The following is a 20,526-nucleotide window of genomic DNA, read 5'->3' on the forward strand; positions in this document are numbered from 1 at the left end:
ACAGGCACTGCAGAGCCTCTATAAAAAATCTTCGTGAAGAGCTTTCTCTTTGGCTCCTTAGAAATATTTTCCATTTCTTCACATTTTCTTGCCCCTCTGCAAACATTCTGATGAGAAATTAAATTATATTAACAAATAACAGAACTCCAGTAAATGACAGACAGAACCCACAGAGTCCATTCATTCATATTGCTGCAAAGCATGACAAGATTTAATGTGAAAGAACAAAAGCCTTTGGTGATTGGAAAAAAACAAACTTGATTTTACCAATGCAGTCCATATATTTGCCATGTATGTGTCCTCAACTTTTATTCCCTACCCCCTCAGCCCCCAAATGGCTGAGGTTTCCATGACAATTGCTGGATATATATCACCTCCATGCTTTCTGGGCATTTGTGGGGGCTTTTGTTCATGCAGTCTACATTCCCATCCTGCTGGAATGTTTTTGTCATTTCACTGGCCAGCTGTCCTCCTTGACTACTGTCATCTGTGACACTTCACCGCTTGCTGTTCTTTCCTTCTTCTTGTAGTTCCCAAAGCACCACTAACACAAGGCCCTGGTGGACAGTGGACTTGGCTGGTGACTTAGGGAAGACAGGGAGATTACGGCATGACGTGAAGTGACGTGAACACACAACAGCACTAAATTCAGTGTCAGGCCCTGTGGCTCTGCTCTGGCCTGGCCACGCCCACTCGTGGAATTCGCCTTGGCTAAATTCGCATTGGTTCCTGAGGCTCTCTCCTCACCCCTCTGATTCAAGCCTCCTCTTGTCCCTCTCTACACTTTCTTCCAAGTCACAGTACTGCCAGTACACCCACTCACAGGCAAAACACCAAAAATTCCTCCTCCTTTATTACTTACAGAATATAATTCTTATTTGTCCACACCCCTTCCATCTAAGCACTCACCAGAAGCCTTGCTCAATGTTACTGTCCACAACCATTAAGGCATTTGTCCTATGCCAGTGTGAACCTTTCATTGTTCCTTGGCCAGCTGTCACAAACTTACAGCCAGATTTTACAATAACACTATTGCATCCTGTTATGTAAGTATGTACCTGCCCGAATGGATGTTTGTAAATGCACGTAAGGAAGCTGCAGCTGAGGCAAAAAGTAGTAATTCCTTATTAAGGCAATGTATAATTCGATGTAGAAAATAAAGGAAACGAGTATTTTAAAAATAAGAAGAAAGAGATTGCTGATGCAGAAAGCCAATGAGTTCAGTTTGGAACATCTTTGGTGTGAAATGTGCAGTTTGAGTGTTCAGATTGAGATTGATGAATCATTATAAAATACTATTTATACTGATATAACAGGAGGAAAATTATATTTCTAAAGAAATATGTAGCATTGAGAATTTTAAACATATCTATAAGCCTCAATATCAAAAGTCACAAAAGGTAATACCATTCTTATAGGAAGATTCCATGATTTTTAACATTAGAATACGGCTCACATTCAAAAACTGAAGGATTTACTATTCTGAAACCTCTCCTCTTGCCTCCTCTCAAAATACTACTCAACAGGCTCTTTGACATTTGCAGAAAGGAGAACTGTTCCCATCTGCAAAGAATCTTACAAACTGCAACGTAGAAGGAAAGGCAGAAAATAGACAGATAGCAAGCATACAGAAAAGTTCAGGAGTTTGAGACTAGCCTGAGCAAGAGCAAGACCCTGTCTCTCCAAAAAATAAAAAAAAAAAAAAACAAAGAAACAAAAGAAAAATTAAAATTAGCCGGGTGTGGTGCACGTGCCTGTAGTCCCAGCTACTCCAGAGGCTGAGGCAGGAGGATCACTGAGTCCCGGAGCTGGAGGTTGCAGTGAGCTATGGCGATGCCACTGCTCTCTAGCATGGGAAAAAAAGTGAGACTCTGTCTCCAAAAAATAAAGAAAGGAAATTATATGATAAAAACTGTTAGGAATACTAACCTACCAGCATTTTGAAACAGGGACTAACAGAGGGAGCTCTGGAAATAGAAAACTCAGCTGGAAGACTATTGGGATAATGCATGCAAGAAATAATAGGAGGCTTATCTATGGCACAGTAATAAAAATGGAAAGAAGGAAATGAAAGGCAACAATGTAGAAAGCAAGGTCAAGGGAGGTTTCAGAACTGTAAGAAAAAGAATGGATATGCCAGTGTCCAAATAGAGAAGTCAGAGAAGGGAGTGCTTTCAGAGTTGTGAGAGAAGATAATGAGGTTGTTTTGTGGACATGAACACTGTTCAAATAGAAATGTCTAGGAGCAATTAGAAATTCCTGTCTAAAGTTCAGATTAAGGGGGAAAAGGTTATAAAAATATAATGAAAACCGAACAAGAAGATAAAGACTGGAAAAATTAAATGCTACAGAGGAATTTTCTAAAAGGTAAAGTTTGTTGTTTGTTGTGTGTGTCTGTGTGTGTGTGTGTGTTTTATAACTAATGAGGCCACTACCAACTTTTCAGAAAAGAGTATGGATAAAAAGAAAGACAAAAACCAAATGAGTTAAGAAGAGAAATGTGGGCAGTGATAAAGCGGGTACAATGAGTATAAATTCTGCTTTCAAAAAGCTTAATAGAGCCACTTAAATATTCAACAACAAAATATCAGTTAAAGCCTGGAAGGGACGGTGCAATACTAGGGGACCATTAAAGAAATGATAGAGATGATGAAAACAAACTAACAGAAAAAGATAGTAAAAATATGTTGTGAAAATTCTTAAAACACATGGAACACAGAACACTTGCATGAACCTAATATCAAGCTTCAAAATATGTAAAGCAAAATGTAAGAGAAGTACTATCAGAAATTAATGATGATTTACTATTTATTTCTTATTTTTAATAGATACCTAATAATTGTGCATAATTTTGAGGTTCATGTGATATTTTCATACATGTATACAATGAGTAATGATTAAATCAGAGTAATTGTCATAATGCTTTTTAAACATCTCTCAGTAGTTGAAAGAACAAGCACACCAAAAATCAGTATGAGCTGACTCCAGTACAGCATTGGTGCTTATTAATAATCACAGAAATATAAATTAAAAATACAATTAGATATCCTTACAAGCCACTAGATTATCGAAATTCTTAAAGCCTGGTAATTCCGAGCCTGGGTGAGGCTGTGGAACAATGAAGACTGTCATGCTGGCAGGGACAGCCACTTTGGAAAGCTGTTGGACACTCCCAGTCAAAATATTTAACAAACAGTCCAGGGACATGCTCACGAATGGCCACGCAAATGTGACGCCAGGGGATAGCAGCCCCAGGAGGTCAGATGGGCACTAGATATCTGTCCACCGGGGTTTCAGGGACTGCTCTGTTCGGGAGGAATAGCAGAGACGCAGAACCACAGGCGACAGGTTGATGGGCTCACCTACCAGGAGGGACAATTAGAGCAGCTTCTCGGCAACGACTGAACAGGGCTCCCCAGGGCTGTGACAGAGTTGAAGGAGAACTTGGAGGTTTGGAGCAGTGACTGTTCTCCAAGCTGAACAAAATGATTTCATTATTTTGACAGTTGGCATCACCTTAATAGTATATACTAGCTGAATACCAGTTCTGAATTTTCCCTAAGGGAACTCAAGCACCCGTGGAACCAGGTACATGAAAAGAATTGTTATGCAACCACTCATGCATTGTAAGCAAAAAGAAAAGCAGAAATGAAAATGGATGAATAACTGATGGCCAATTCATACAGTGGAATATGCTATGGTAATGAAAATAAACAAGCTACATCTACAGGTGATGTGAATGAATCTCACAAAGATGAGGGGAGAGGAGGAAAATAGACATGAAAGAATACATACACTAACGGGATTCCATGTAGAGAAAGCTTTTAATAGCAAAACCTAAACTATTGGATAAAGAAGCATAATTAGGTAGTAAACCCATGAAATATGCAAGGACATGATTATCATGGTTGTGAAGAAGAAAGATGGGTCAGGTTAAAAAGGGGGATGTGGAGCAATGGAAGTGCCCTTTACTTTATAATTATTTGTTAATCCATCCTTATATGTTTAATGTCTTTTTCTCTATTATTTCATATTTTAAAATTAAAAAAAAAAGAATAAAAAATTCTTGGAGCTCACTGGGAGCAAAGGGCTTCGCAGCTGAAATCTGATAGCACCAATGACAGGGTAAGCGGTAGGCAGAGCAACAAGACAGGAGAAAAAGTGATTGGAGAATGACCCAGCGGGAACGGTATTTATTCAAAGACAGCTCAGGACAGGACCAGGAGCAGCCTGGGTGGAAGTGGAGCCTTCTGTGCACGCTTCCCAAAGGAACATGGGCACCAAGGGCAAAGTGAGTGGATCAGCTCTATCTTTGTTCAGTTCATGCTTTTTTGTGTCTTTGTATGATTGATAGAAGCAGCTTCCTTCAGGGATTACTCTCAGAAAGCAGCCAGTTAAGGTTGATCAAAAACATATGCGTGGACCCCATGGCAAGAATTCATCCTAAGGAAAAACCTGTGGATTTCCTGAAATGCTTACTACAAGAGTGTTCAATTGCATGTTATTTAAGTGGCAAAATAGTGATTTAAGTCACTACAATATAACCATAAAATAGAATGTGCATTTGTTAGAAATAATGTTGGAGAAGAATATGGAAATTTTTCGTAGTATATTAATAAAGTAGAAAAAAGATTACATACAGTAGGATCTCATATGGCAATACTCAAAGGATTTGCATCAAAACCACAAAATGGTGATAAAATCACAGATGAATTTTATTTGTTTTTTTCTTACAAAACTTGGGAGGCTTTGGCATTTTGAAACTTCCTGTAACTAATATATATTTTATTTGCAATAAGGTAAATGATATTTAAAAACATAATTCAAATTACATAACAACTAACATAAAATATGTATTCATGTGGTCAAAGACTTGGAGAAAATCTGACCAAAAGTAAAAATAGTAGCATTAGAATGGAAAATTATTAATTTGCTTCTTTCTAATTTTTTTCGATGTTATATATATTTGAAAACAAAAAATATAGTTTTAGGCTAGAAAAAATATTAAACTAGGGATTATAGAATCTTAAGTGCTTAATTTTTTCCATGCATTTTTACCCAACTTCTTGCAAATAAACTAAATTTTTATTTAATTTATATTCTACTGATAGATTTAGTAATTATATAATCTCACTCCTCACATTTTTAATGAGTCACCTGGGGATCTTGTTCAAATGCATGTTTTGGTACAGTGGATCTTGGACAAGGCTTTCAGCCCTAAGAGTTCTCAGATGATGTGAATAACTGCTAGTCTAAGCACCACACTTTGAGTAGCAAAGATATAAAACACATCTATTCTCTAGCAATTACCCGACTCACATAATTCAGAGCTGATTACAAACGGTTCAGTCAATAGATACATATTGGCCCTCTACCCTGCTCAAACCCTATACATATATCCTTAAAAATCAAGGCATTATATTAAGGTAAACCTTAATGCACTTGTTCTTTTCAAAAATAAAAAGTGTTGGCCAGGCACAGTGGCTCATGCCCATAGTCCTAGCACTCTGGAAGGCTGAGGCAGAAAGATCACTTGAGTCCAGCAGTTCAAGACCAGCCTGAGCAAGAGGGAGATGCCCTCTCTACAAAAAAATAGAAAAGTTAGCTGGGCATAGTGGCACGTTCCTGCAGTCCCAGCTTCTCAGGCAAGAAGACTAAGGCAACAGATCGCCTGAGCCCAGGAGTTTCAGGTTACAGTCAACTATGATGACGCCACTGTGAAACAGAGTGAGACTGTCTCAAAAAAAAAGGTAAAAACAGTAATGAATATAATGTAGAATTTAACTTCTCATTTTCAATTAAGATATTTTGTCTTTAAAATAATATATATAAAATCCAGCCACAAATGCCTTAATTCTTTGTCATGAAATTATGATATCAATATATTCTAATTTTTTTACACAATATCCCCTTTGCCCCTCCCTCCCCATCAATTCTTACTTTGTTCTTTCCTTCCTTCCTTTTCTCTTTTCTTTTCCCTTTCTTCCATCCCTTCCTTCCTTCCTTCCTTCTTTTCCTTTGCTTGCTTTCTTTCTTTTTCTCCTGCAGGTTATAAGGTGCAAGGCAGCCGTCGCCTGGGAAGCAGGCAAGCCCCTGTGCATTGAAGAGGTGGAGGTGGCTCCCCCCAAGGCTCACGAGGTTCGCATTCAGGTCAGTGGGCACTTTCCTCCTGCAGCAGGGACAGGGCCCTGCGTGCAGACTTGGTTTCTGTCGGGTCCATCCCAAGGGGTATGTCTGAAGGACCTTGGAATTTCCAGTGTAGAAGAGCTGCATTTTAGGCTCAGATAAAAACAGGCACCATCCCAAAAAGGAACAAATTATTAATTGTTCTGGTAATTTTCAATAATGCGCTTAAAATTTAACTGAAATATCTCAATATTAATCATCTACCCTAAGGATCAAAGGAATTCACTTTGGATTGGAATTAGTTAGGTTTTCTTTTCGTTTCCAATTGCTTCTTATTGGAAAGAGTGATTAAAAGGAAGATAGAGAATTGGGTCTGGAACGAGGGAAAGGGACAACTTGCCATGCTGCCCTGAGCAACATAAGTGTCCTGGCTCCCAGAGGAAGGGACAGAAGGGGCTCATCAGGGAGAAGAGACCATATTGGACACAGCAATATGGCAGATGCAACTTTGGACAATTTCCGCATTTCTCCCAGAGTTGGCCAGGCTTATGTTTTTCCTCGGGACCACCACATAAGGATTGGTACATGAGGATGAGCAGCACATCCTCATGAGCAGAATCTTGCAGAAGAAGAATATAGGGACACATTGGTCATTAATTTAGACAATTTTTATTTGATATCCCTCTTTTAACTATAAGAGGTATATTACCTCAATTTCATTTCAACAAAATTTGAACAAGCCCTAGAAATCTGTGTTCTATCTACTTCCTCTGCATAATAGACTTTAACTTTTTCTGGTTACCTTTGATTTTTTTTTCCTGGAGACAGTAACTGCCAATCCTACCTCATTTTTAATATTTTCTGACAACAAGGAAAGATAGAAAACAAAGAGTGCATTATGAATTATAAAAGGAAAAGAGTCTAACCGAATATGTATTTTTTTCAAAATGCAATTCTGTTATTGAGTTCTAGGAGTGTTGTAAAGTTTCATAATGGTATCAGGCCTAAAATTATAGGTAACATCCAACCCAATAAAATAATCTACAGAAACATAACTCAAGTCTGCTATTGCTTTCTGTAGGTTGTCGCCTCTGCCCTGTGCCATACTGATGCCCTTCCCATCGACCCCGCATTTAAGGGCGCTCATCTCCCAGCGATCCTTGGCCATGAGAGTGCAGGAATTGTGGAAAGTGTTGGGCCAGGAGTGACCAACTTCAAACCAGGTATTTTATTTTATTCTGATGAAATGAAAATGTGGGATATTTTGGGGATAATTCTTGGTAGAATCCTGGCTTTGCATGCTGTAATTCACACAGATTTACACAGGGGACCATATTTTCCAAAGTTCAACTGAGACATACACCTATCATGGTCTAACTATAGGACAGAATATTTGAAATAGAAATTCTCTAATAAAATCTGGGAAATATGGTCACTTTATTTACATATAGCACTGAGAAAAATAACCTATAAAGACAATTACAAGGTTAGCTTAAACTGAAACTTCCATGTTAAATGAATGACACTTCTTAACAACTTCTTCTATATAAAATAGAAAACTCTTTTAATATTATATAAGCAATGAGGACTTCTAGGTAGCTTAAGTGAGAAATATTATACATATGTCAATGTTAGCTTGGGTGTCTTTTGGACCTTTATAATAAACTGATACCTAAATGAAGCACACCAATAGCTGAAAGTATTTACTCCACGTTGTCCAACAGTTTCACGAAATACTGGAATATGGGCTGTGTGATCCTTACTTGTCAGACAGGATGAACTATATCATTCTTTTCTCTTTTAGTGAGAATGCTTCAACTTAGAGATATATTATTAATAGTATCATTTTACCCCAAAAAAGATTGTAAAAACAAATTGCTTCTCAAATTTGGCATCTATAAAGGAGTCTGACCAACATAATCCCTCTTTAGTCTCAACTCTGCCACTTGCTGGCTGTGTGACATTGACAAGTTATGTCACTTTCCTGTGATTTAGCTCAGATTTCTGTTTTCTAGTGCAGATAATAGTGCAGATAATACTAGTGCCCATTTCAGAGGGCTGTTCTGAGAATTGAGATAATCCACTAAGCGATTAGAATGGCACCTGACACATACCAAATGCTGATCCAAGAGAATTATCATTAGACCTTGGTCATCCAAGGACATAAGCCATTATTAAATGAGAACTGAGTAAAAAGTGGGAAGATGTAGAATTTGGGAGAAAATATAAACAGTGAAACATGGCAGTAATATAAAGTTTGCTTCCTATAAGCTAGCCTATTATTGGTCACCTCTCCTATTACAAAAGGATGTTCTGTTTTGTACAGGGTGTTTGGAAATGTAAACAACAGTCATAATGCAGAGAGTTATAATGTCAGCAGAGTCTGAGACAGGACTCTGCATCTGATGATATCAATATAGATTTGTTCCTTCACTGACCAGCAGAGTAATTTTTTAAAAAAGACAATATATGCAATACTCAGAGGAATCTGCAATCACGTAAGGTAGTGAAACACTGTAGCCATCTATTCTCTGCTGAATATAAAATACATAATATAAACAAATAGTATTTTCTACTGATTCATCAGGTAGAAATTATAAGTAATATGTTAGGCACCATTTAATATATGCCCTTTCTTTCTAGGTGACAAAGTAATTCCATTATATGCACCTCAATGTAGAAAATGCAAGTTTTGTCTGAGTCCCCTCGCAAATATTTGTGAAACACTCAGGTAAGCTCTATACACTGTTAGTAAGAGGATAAATTCCATACAAATATTTTGGGCAGCACATTGCAATATCTAAATGGAGTTGAAGAGGTACAAATATTCTACCCACCAATTCTACGCCTAGTTATGTACAAGATATTGTTGTAAATGCACACATGCTAGAATGTTCATTGCAACACTGTTTATTATAGAAAGCAACTAAGAACAGCATGAGTCTCCACCAATAAGACAATGGATTAAAATATTGCTACGTAATAACACAGTGAAATACTATACGGCAATGAAAATGGCTAAACTTGAACTATAGAATAACATAGAATAATCTCACACATAGAATAATCTCACACATACTATTAAGAGAATGAAGCAAATTGCTGGAGGATATATTTAGTAAGGTGTCATATAGGAAAATAATACTATACATTGTTTATGGTTACATGTGTATGTAGTAAAAGCATGAATACATCTCTGGAATAATAAACACTAAATTCAGAATAGTAGCTACTTCTACAGGAATGAGAGAGGGATGCACTGGGACACAGCAAAGCAATTTACTCCAAGGCCACACAGCTAAGAGTCTTGGAGCCAGGTTTCTAACCCGGCAGGATGACTCCAGAGTCTACAATCTTAATCACCTTGTTTTTATTTAACTGGGACTATAAGGAAAGATCCTTTTCCCTTAACGCTAATTGAAAGTAGTTATTTAAGAAACTAAAACTGTGCTACTCTTAATCTTATTACTGTGCCCCTATTTTTCAATTCTAAAATGGGGACAATAATAATGCCTTCTTTACAGAATTGTAGATATTCAAAGAATGGACTTTATTGCTAACCTTTAATGAAACAATGGATTTAAATCATGGACATAAATTCTCTATTATGAAGAGATAATCAGATATTATGTCCTTTCACAAAAAAATAAAACCTAAATCAGATCAATGTTTAGATCCAAAAATACTAATTTGAGAGAAAATACAGGGACAGAGAAAGAAATATGGTAAAGCAGATTACAGGAATGTAATTAGCAAAATCCAGAATGAGGGAATGAGGAAAACTCTATAAGACAAATGACTCAGTTTCTTCAACAAATAAATTACAAAGAAACAAGGGTGGGGAGGAAGGACTCCATGAATAAAAGACATTTAAGAGCCATATCAGCCAAACAATATGTGGAACTAAAAGAAATCTTTTAGAGACAGCTAGTGAAATATTTACAGATGAAATTGTGATGGCTGGGATTTGCTTCAAAATATTCCAATGCGGGGGACAGGGTAAGTATTCAGGAACAGTACTAGACGAAACTAGATTGGCCATGAGTTAATAGTTACTGAGCTTGGAGATGGGAGCATGATGGTTTTTATGCTATTCCGTCTACTTTTATACATGTTTGGATTTTTCATAATAAAAATTTTCTTAAACTTAATACCCTTATAAAGCCTTTAAAAGTATTTCCGGTGCATGAAAAGCATTTCATAAAAACTTTTGTTTGTTGTTATTGTCATTAAACTACTTCCAATGGACTATATATATGAAAAGTCTTAAATCATTTTCTCAATTTTTCCATCTTATAAAATTATTATGACAAATATATAATGTTCAACATATTTTGTAGGAAAGTGATCAGCGTTTCATTTACTTTCTCCTCCTTTATATCTCCCTCTTTTTAAATTTTCCAGAATAGACAAGAATCTTGCTGCTCATCAAGAACTCATGGCAGACAAAACCAGCAGATTTACCTGCAAAGGAAAACCAGTTTACCACTTCATGGGAATCAGCGGGTTCTCTCAGTATACTGTGGTGTCAGATGTTACTCTTGCCAAAATCGATGATGATGCAAATTTAGAGAGAGTTTGTCTGCTTGGATGCGGGTTTCCATCTGGCTATGGGGCTGCAATCAACAATGCCAAGGTAAGTGGTTAAGACAGGTATGTAAAACAGAAGTTACTAGGAGGTAGTGTTATGTAAAAGAAATAGAGTTAATTACCTTTAAACTCACTTAACCATTCAGAATAATATCTATTACAAATACTTATGGGGATATTAAATTATATTACATATATAAGACATCTGGCCCAGTAGCTAGCATATACGAATGAATGGATAAAGCCAGGTGCATAGGAAACCCTTAAAACATCTTGGTGAGACTTGGTCCTTAGCTTTGTAATCCAGAAAACCCTTTTCTTTTTATCAGGTTACCTAGAGTTATACCTAGGAAACAAAGTCAGCCCCACCCAAAAAAAAAAAGGCTGATCGAGTAGCCAAGATATCAAGGTGTGACTTTTCTTTCTTTCTTTTTTTTTTTTGAGACAGAGTCTCGCTTTGTTGCCCAGGCTAGAGTGAGTGCTGTGGCATCAGCCTAGATCATAGCAACCTCAAACTCCTGGGCTCAAGCAATCCTGCTGCCTCAGCCTCCCGAGTAGCTGGGACTACAGGCATGCACCACCATTCCCGGCTAGTTTTTTCTATATATATTAGTTGGCCAATTAATTTATTTCTATTTATAGTAGAGACAGGGTCTCCCTCTTGCTCAGGCTGGTTTCGAACTCCTGACCTCAAGCAAGCCACCCACCTTGGCCTTCCAGAGTGCTAGGATTACAGGCGTGAGCCACCATGCCCAGCCAAGGTGTGACTTTTCATTGAGAATTTTATCTGCCATACAAAAAGAAACACTACTCTTTGCTACCAGCATATTATTTCCTCCTAAAAATGTATTCATGCATTCAATCATTCATTAGTAAAACAATTAAAACTGTATGGGAAACCACACTATAATCTGAAAGCTGTCAGACAAAGGGTCCTGGTAGCTGGGTGAACAGCCGATGTCATCCTGCCCATCAGTTTCTTCTCTGCTAGACTAGACGCATTGGAGACCCAGGGAAGAACTGTCGCTCTTCAGGCCTCCTCTCCTGGACTCCATGCAGTCTGTCCTCTTCTACTACTCCAGTCCTTTAAGGGACATTAAAAGTAGAGATTCTCCAACAGCTTTCTTTTTTTAAAAAAATTATTTTTAATTAATAAAAACAATATTCTTAATATTTGCAATATGCATATTTTATTTCCCCTATGTAGCAAAAGCGGGGTATGCATGACTAATATTATGCATAAATTAAGTAAAAGATGTGCATCCTCTCTGTTCCTTAATAATTTTGTTTCCAACTTAGAATGTAGTAACAATTCTCATGGGCAGATTTTCTCTTTTCCTTTTGTTTATGCTTTAACCCTAACAGTTTCTCATCCTCATTAGAAAATACTAAGTATCTCTCTGTGTAGTCTTTTTCTACCACTATACTACTCTATAGAATAACATCTTCCAGTTATAGCATTTTTTCTCACCATCTTGTATATCCTTTCCATTTAATTCAATGTGACAAATATTTCTTAGAGACTCAACATAGAGAAGCTCCTTGATAACAATGTGGAAGATAAAAAGTCTCTGCCTTCACAAAACTTACAGCCCTTTAAAGAAACACACACAATCAATCAAGGCAGGTTATAAATTGTATGACATAGGAAAAGCAAAAGGAGAGTACTGATTTCTGACTGAATAATCAAGAAAAGTTTTATAGAATGTCCTTGAAGTCAGGCCTAGGAGTATAGGTCTATATTTGAATTAAAGAACATAAGGTGCAATCATCAGGCTAAGGGAAAAGCATGAGCTAAGCCATGAGGAGAGGAAAGTGCAACAATTTGTTGTGGCTGTTACACCGGGAACATCATGGAGATGAAGTTGGAAAGTAAACAAAGGTCAGACAATAAAAATCCTTTAGTGATATGCAAGGAAATTTGGACTCGATTCCATTTCAACGATTTGATGATTTAGAATGACTGAGATCAATTTGATCATTTAGAATGATCAAATGATCAATACACTTTAACATCAATACAACCAAATAAAGTCCATTAGAAATATAAATGTCAAATAATCTGTCATCCAATTTAAAAAGGAAAACAATAAACTCTTTAGAATGAGTGGGTTTTAGAATTTTGTCCCAATAACACTGAAGGGAAAAATAAAAGAGAATTATTTTCACTTGGGTTTATTGCTGATGAGCAGATAATCTTAATGCCCCTTAAATGATTCTCCAAATCTAGATGGTAACAAGTCCACTTGCACACTGGCAGATTTCCTCCCCTGACTACATCATACAGTCCTATAACAGGCAGTCTTGTGTTCCTACCTACACTCACTCACCTCATCCTCCCCCTTGAAGGAAAAATAAAAGTGTAAAGAGCTGCTTTCAAAGTTACTTTATGATTTTCCTGCCTGCAGGTCACCCCTGGTTCTACTTGTGCTGTCTTTGGCCTAGGATGTGCGGGTCTTTCTGCCATAATTGGTTGTAAAATGGCAGGAGCTTCCAGAATCATAGCTATTGACATCAACAGTGAGAAGTTTCCAAAGGCCAAAGCCCTGGGAGCCACTGAATGCCTCAATCCTAGAGACCAAAATAAACCCATCCAGCAGGTCATCGCTGAACTGACCGGAGGAGGTGTGGACTTTTCCATTGCTTGTGTAGGTGGATCTGAAGTCATGGTATGTACACTTTTTCCGTGGATCTTCTTTTCAATTTATTATTTGTCCATTAAATACCAGAGGAGAACATATTATGTTTCTTACAGTAGCTGTAATCACTCCTTCTTCATATTTTCAAAAGTAGTAACAAGGAAGCAGAGCTGTCAGCTACAGATCCTTTCCCACTCCCTCAGCTACACTACGTTTCCTTCAGCGCCCACTGACAGGGCCCTCCCAGGCCAGGATCATCTCTGCCAGTTCACTCTTCTCTTATGATAAGATAAGCAGCCATACCAGCATCATTGGAAGATTATTTGCAAATGTTCATTTTTCTTTGAAGATCCCTTTAAAAAGCTCATATTATTAGCCTGGAGTATCGGGGGTTCACAACGTCCCCGACAAAGATAGGGTCCCCTGGCAGACTGTGTTGCAAGAGATGAGAAAAACAAAGACACAGACACAGAAACAATAGTTAAGAAAGTGGGGAGGCCAAGGGACCACCAGTGCTCTGGTGCCAAGGTGTCAGTGACTGAACCCCAGCACTTGCTTTTTATCCTCTTTGCCATGTTGTAAAATACAATGATCTCATGTGAAAAAATCGTGGGATACAATGATCAAAGCTTTCGGGGCTCCCCCAAAAATGACAAGGTGGCCTAGCTAATTTCCTTCTCCTTTCTAGAAGCGAAAAACACATAATTCTTCAGTAGGTACAATCCTTTTGATCAAGGTAAACTGATTTATCCCAAGCTCAAGCTATGTACATGGATATCAATCTTTAATGTCAGTAGCTGCGACCCATTTGATCAAGGAAACTACATGCTTCCCACTGGAAAACTGGTTTTACACTGACTGAGGCACTGTTGAGCGAAAGGGAGAGAAGGAACTTGGCCCAGGGTTCAAACACTATGGAAGCCTTGAGACCCTTCCCCCGGGCTGACATATTGTAATCTGCCTCTACAGTCATGAGAAGTTTTCATATCAGGCTGCCTGCGCTTTTCATGCATGAGACCCCTTAGGCTCTGAGGTTGCAGCATGCTTTGCTGTACTCCCAGATTGCTGATATATGTCCCCCAACTAGGCAGCTAACATCTGCACTCATTTCAGGCTTGTGCTCAGGCAATTCCTTCACCTCCTCTCCTCTCACAGCTTCAGACAGAGCAGCCCTAAGTCCCAGTGGTCTTAATCACATCACTGGAGATTATATTTTCTCATATTATTTTCCATGATAATTTCAATTTCTTATTCCTAAAAGCCTGTTTGGGGTGTTTCTTCATTTTTAATTAGCTGAAGAAATGTTCCTTTTGACTATTAATCTAATCAAATGGCAGGTGCATTAACTGAGTGACAGCATCCTTTAGCAAAAGACATAAAGGAATTAATTAACTAATTGCAATATATAAATAAATAGGAATAAACACCTGTTCTGCTTAACCATTTTATACATTTGTTATTGTGTTATTAATATTTATTAATAATATGGTATATATATAGCCTGAGCAAGAGCTAGACACTGCCCTACTAAAAATAGAAAATATAGCCAGGTATGGTGGCACGTGCCTGTAGTTCCAGCTATTCGGGAGGCTGAGGCAAGAGGATTACTTGAGCCCAGGAGTTTGAGGTTGCAGTGAGCTATAATGACACCACTGCACTCTACCCAGGGTGACAGAGTGAGATCCTGTCTCAAAATATATTTTATATAATGGTATATCAGAAATACTTATTAAAATTAATAAACATCAATGTATATGTACATTGATTTACTCATTTTTATATTTAATAGCAATTTGTTTATAGAAGCATATAAATTAATGTTTATATGATAAATATTTATTAATAGCATATATTAGATATATAATAATCTATTACAAGTAATACTAATGTATTAATAAAGTATTCTAATTCTTACCTAATATTAATGTTATTCACATTTTGTTATTAATATTTTCTATATGAAACTCAGTCAAAAATTAAGAGAAAATTTAGAAATGCACATTTTAAAAGTACTGCGCCTTATGAGAGGTGAACCCCCCTAAAAAAGAAAATGAGAAAAGGCAGATTTAGAGGAAGGAATAAAACAGAGAGACTGGTGTTTCCTAACTGTAAGGCATTCACTCCCATCTTAAAGTAGAGCAGGGAAAGGTTAGTGACCTACAAACAACCCAGTTCTGTCCATCAGATCTCAATAAACAGGTTGTTACATTAGGTCCAAATTATATAGTTGAAATTTGCTATATTTTAAAACACACACACACACACCACAAAATTAAAAAGTTTTTTCCTGAACACTACAATTTTGTTTCATTCAGATTTCTTCTCAACTCAGGACAGGCTAGCTACGTAGTGGCCGGGACCCCCTGAGTTTGAGGCCCTGTTGTCACTGCACTGGTTGCAGGCCCACAAAGCCAGCCCTGTCTCTTCTACTCCAATAAGCGGGGTAAAGAGCCAACCGCAACACACAGGCAATGTGTGGAAAATGTAGCTGGCTAGAGTGCCCAGCCTTAGTCTCCAGAGAATCAGTAAATCATCAATCACCTCGTGTGTATTTGCTCAAAGAAAGGAAGCAGAGTTGTTTTTTGGTTTTTGTTTATTTTTTTTTAGTGGATGGGGGGTTGTTTTATTTTTATTTTTAATGAAATGAGCAAAGAATTCATCAGCTGAATCTGCCTGTGGGTTCTTATTTCATCAGTGAGAGCTATGAAGCCTCTGTGATGTTATTCCTTTTCATTTACACCTTCACTCAGTCTGGCTCCTAAATCCTATTCTAGGGAAGGTATAAAGTGTAAAACTCTGTGCTTCAAGCTCCCAGCAGTAGACTTTGTGCTGGTTCTTCTCTTTGGTTCTTACCTGACTGGGGTGTCCCCCGAACAGAACCGAGACCCAGGAAGAGCTATGCCACAGGATGCTGCTCCTCAGTCATTGTTCCCAGAATGGTTTCGTTGTAAAATACGCAAACTGTTTCAAACAGTGTCTGGCAGGTAATACCCAATAAGCATTAGTATTGTTGAAAATGCATGCACCCAGGGCTTCCAATCCCCCACTGGTCCCTGTGTTCAAAGCTTCAGACCCTACTTTTTCTGGTGCTGCAACCTAAGCTCCTAGAATTACAAATATTTTAGTATATGTCCATGATAGGTCATCAAAAACTTGCTAAAATGTCTTTTATAGATCTTTCCTAACTCCATGTATCTGCTTCTCATAATACACAATACGATACATTCTAAATTCAACCTAACTATGGTATTATGGAGGGTAAAATAATACGTTCTGGGCCGGGCGCGGTGGCTCACGCCTGTAATCCTAGCACTCTGGGAGGCCGAGGCGGGCGGATTGCTCGAGGTTGGGAGTTCGAAACCATCCTGAGCGAGACCCCGTCTCTACTAAAAATAGAAAGAAATTAATTGACCAACTAAAAATATATATACAAAAAATTAGCCGGGCATGGTGGCACATGCCTGTAGTCCCAGCTACTTGGGAGGCTGAGGCAGGAGGATCCCTTGAGCCCAGGAGTTTGAGGTTGCTGTGAGCTAGGCTGACGCCATGGCACTCACTCTAGCCTGGGCAACAAAAGTGACTCTGTCTCAAAAAAAAAAAAAAAAAAAAAAAATACGTTCTGTTTCTTTTCAACATCCTTTTTAATGGAGCTCAAAATTGTATTGAACATTCTATCTGTAATGGAACCCTGGAGCCTCAAGGCTCAATCAACAATGGTACTATGGTGTCATTAGCTTGAATCCCATTATCTTACATGCAGAGTTGGATACATGTTTCCTAAAGCTTTTAACTAACCCACAATGGAGAGCATATTCTACTTTTCTACTAATTCAAATAGTCTTTTGTGTTTGGTCTTGTAGAGAGCAGCCCTGGACTGCACAACAATAGGCTGGGGAACATGCACTGTCATTGGAGTAGCCGCTGATGACAATGACTTGACTATTTCTCCAGTGGACCTCATAATGGGCCGCACTATAAATTCAACATTCTTTGGTGGTCAGTTGTTTTTTTTCTTCATAGTTTATGATTTTCTTCGTAGTAGTACTAAAATTCTTAGAGTGAAGATTATTGAACAGGAAGTAAAATAATTTGTTTAAATATTGAGTGCCTAGAACATAAAGACTAAACAAAACTATGCTATTAATTATTTGAAAGTAAATGGAGGTTATATATAAACATACTGCAATTTGCAAATTATTATTAAATTTGCAGTTAATAAACCAACATAGAAGAACAAAAGGTAAATTTTGACCTAATTGAGATAATTCATTATCTAGAAGAGAAAATAATCTTAAATTTTTCTTATAAACAAGATTTTTAAAAATAAATATAAGTATAGAAAATTAAAGATGGAGTTCAACCTATTTGGAGAAACCCAAATCTAACCTAACAATTTCATTCCTTTACCAAACACTGACGAAACTACTTCTTCATGTCAACCACTATGTCTTTTTTTATTTGGCATTTTGGCCAAATTACAGGTTGGAAAAGTGTAGATTCTATTCCAAAGCTGGCAACTGACTACAAGAATAAGAAATTTGATCTGGATATATTGGTGACCCACACCCTGCCTTTAGACAAAATCAATGAGGCATACGACCTAATGAACCAAGGAAAAAGGTAAATTAGCAAACAGATAGTGGAACAGTGTATAAATCCTTCATGATTCTATTTTTATTTGATGTTAAGAACTAACCAGCTTGTTTCTTCTGATACTTCCCACATCAGATATACTAGATATGCTTAAAAGATTAAAGAGTCACCATTTACAAAAAAGAAAAGCTTCCATTTCAATAATGTACACTGCTATACACGTAGTTTCCCTTTCACAAACAGTTAACTTAGGTAGGGCTACTCCCTAGAAAGGGAGGTTTCTATATAGCATGATTTTAGATCCTTCTGGAACAATGTGCTCCTGAGTCTGGAGTCATCATGTTCTGCAGTTTGACACGGAGTCAAACTGCAGAACAAACAGCCCACAACAGCCCCGTTGTGAAAAGAGATGGGTGAACACTATAAAGATGTGAGCAGTGAGTGGCAGGTTCTGGGTGAAGGATACCCCAACTCTCTCATTCTCTTGCTTTGTCACGGGGCTCCAATGAGATACCTTCTGGTCCACTGTTTTAGCTATATTATATTCCCTTGCCGTGGATCCTAGGAACTAATTTATAGAAATGCCCCAACTGGGAGATCCCTACGGGTTGGGGAATTGGTAACACCAAGATCAGTTTACTAGCACTACGTATAAAGTATTATGAATGCCATGAGTGGAAGAGGATGACAAGATAAAAGAAATTAGGCTTAACAAAGTGGTGTCTATAAAGGAAGACTAGATCCTTAAATGGAAAAATAAAAATTATTCATGGGCTTTAGTTAAATTTATCATGAAAATTATATTTGCTAATGTTTTTTACTATTAACAGCATCCGAACAGTCCTGATCTTATAACGACGCCAGGAGCGACTTGGAACACTATCTGACTGAATCTGAACCCGGTTAATTGATATGATGAAACATAAAACTATGAATTTAAACAAACATTTGTAGTTAATATTGTAACATAAAATAGCTTTAAAATTACAAAATTTGTACCCATAAAATATATTATTTCCTATGTTAAATAACTATGATAACTGAAGTGTTTATGAATAGAATATCATGTTTAGAAATTGTTTAAAACTAGTTCTGGGAAGGTGAAAGTGGGGAATGAGAGATAATAAATAAAACTACATTGGGACATGTTCATAATTATTTAGGTTGGTTGATGAATATATGGAGTTTCATTGTACCATGTTGAAAATTTTCCACAATAAAAAGATTTTAACTGGAAAAAAGACTACATATATTTTATATATCTATATATAAAATGCTATTATATAATTTCTGTGTCCCAATAAGCAACAAACTACTCTTTTTAAAATAGGCTGCTAAACAATCTCCTTTGAACATTTGTTAATTTCTCTTCTCTTAGTTTCATTATCATTATTAACTATAATCACAACTAATACGATATCAGAATTTATGTAAATGAAGGTTTTAAAATGAAAAGACATCTATACTCTCAAATCTCGATGTCTATAAAATCCCTGCCCTTTCATCTTGGATAATGATTACAACATAGAACGCTTAGTGCTTTAGTGTTTAATGATCCGTAATCATTAGACACTATAATGCTATTTGCTATAGTCAACTAAAAGTGACAAAAATCAATGTGCTTAGAATAAAGTAATATAGCAAGCAAAAACATTTACAGTTACAAGATTTAACAAATAAGATTTATATTAAAAGTAGCAAAATGGAAGTTTTCAAATTGTTATACATGTTACAATGGACAGTTTTAAAGGATAAGATAGATCATAATTTAGAGTGGAGTAAGAAAGGCTAGCTCTTACCTTGCAGTAACTTCTGAAGCCTAACAGTTTTCTCTAAAAATTATTTAGCATGCATTGACCTGTGAGAGGAGATAAACATCTCTGAAGCTGTGGCTAAGGAGGATAGTAGTATCTCAAAGTAGAAAATTATATTCCTGTTGATTTAAGATTCCCTTTCATTAGAAATGGAAGCCAGTAGAATCTTTGTTAGCACTGTGGGAACTAATCTCGCCCCCCACAGGTTGTTGCCCTTCCTCATGCCACTCCCTGTGTCCCTTCTCTTCTCTCTCCTCTCCTGTCCTTCCTCTCTTTTGCTTCATTGAATCCTTCCCAGGTTCCCTTTGAGACCCATCTCCCTTTCAGATCTTTGCAGCCACAAACCTATTTTTCATTCCCTGATCTCCTTTGGTGCTTAGTGTTTTCATGGAAATCTCAACACATGCTGCTTCTGTTGTTAGTTTTTCAAGGACATGTTTGTAAACTCCTTGAAGGCAGAACAATATTTGAATCCATCCCTCTGTCTATCACAGACATGCAATAAATATATGTTGTTGATGATAACAGTTAATCTTCACAAGTGTCCAAATAGTTTCTATTCACCCTTTGAATGGAATTTGTCAATTCAAATATTTTCTATATTTCCCTATTTTTCTAAATAGAGAATCTCAAATCTAATCTTAATAACTCAGAATAGTCATTATGATCATTAATGTTTATGCTAAGTTAAGATCCAGTTCTCAGCTTCCCTCTCTCTCCCTCTCTCTGTCTTTCTCTCAGGAATTACTCCTGCAGTGAGTGTC

The 20,526-nt window shown here is 37.2% G+C and overlaps 1 protein-coding gene across 1 annotated transcript; it reads left to right on the plus strand.

Annotated features, from left to right (window-relative positions):
• Positions 1 to 4,194: 4,194 nt before the first annotated feature.
• On the plus strand, positions 4,195 to 19,189 carry LOC142865515 (all-trans-retinol dehydrogenase [NAD(+)] ADH4-like). Its single transcript, XM_075998584.1, has 9 exons — positions 4,195 to 4,291; positions 6,049 to 6,150; positions 7,208 to 7,349; positions 8,770 to 8,857; positions 10,531 to 10,762; positions 13,125 to 13,385; positions 17,216 to 17,351; positions 17,837 to 17,975; positions 18,779 to 19,189. The coding sequence occupies exons 1-9, from the start codon at positions 4,274 to 4,276 to the stop codon at positions 18,801 to 18,803; spliced, it is 1,143 nt and encodes a 380-aa protein (XP_075854699.1). The 5' UTR covers positions 4,195 to 4,273; the 3' UTR covers positions 18,804 to 19,189.
• The last annotated feature ends 1,337 nt before the right edge of the window (positions 19,190 to 20,526 follow it).

Source organism: Microcebus murinus, chromosome 29 (genome assembly GCF_040939455.1).
Source record: "Microcebus murinus isolate Inina chromosome 29, M.murinus_Inina_mat1.0, whole genome shotgun sequence".
Lineage (NCBI taxonomy): Eukaryota > Metazoa > Chordata > Mammalia > Primates > Cheirogaleidae > Microcebus > Microcebus murinus.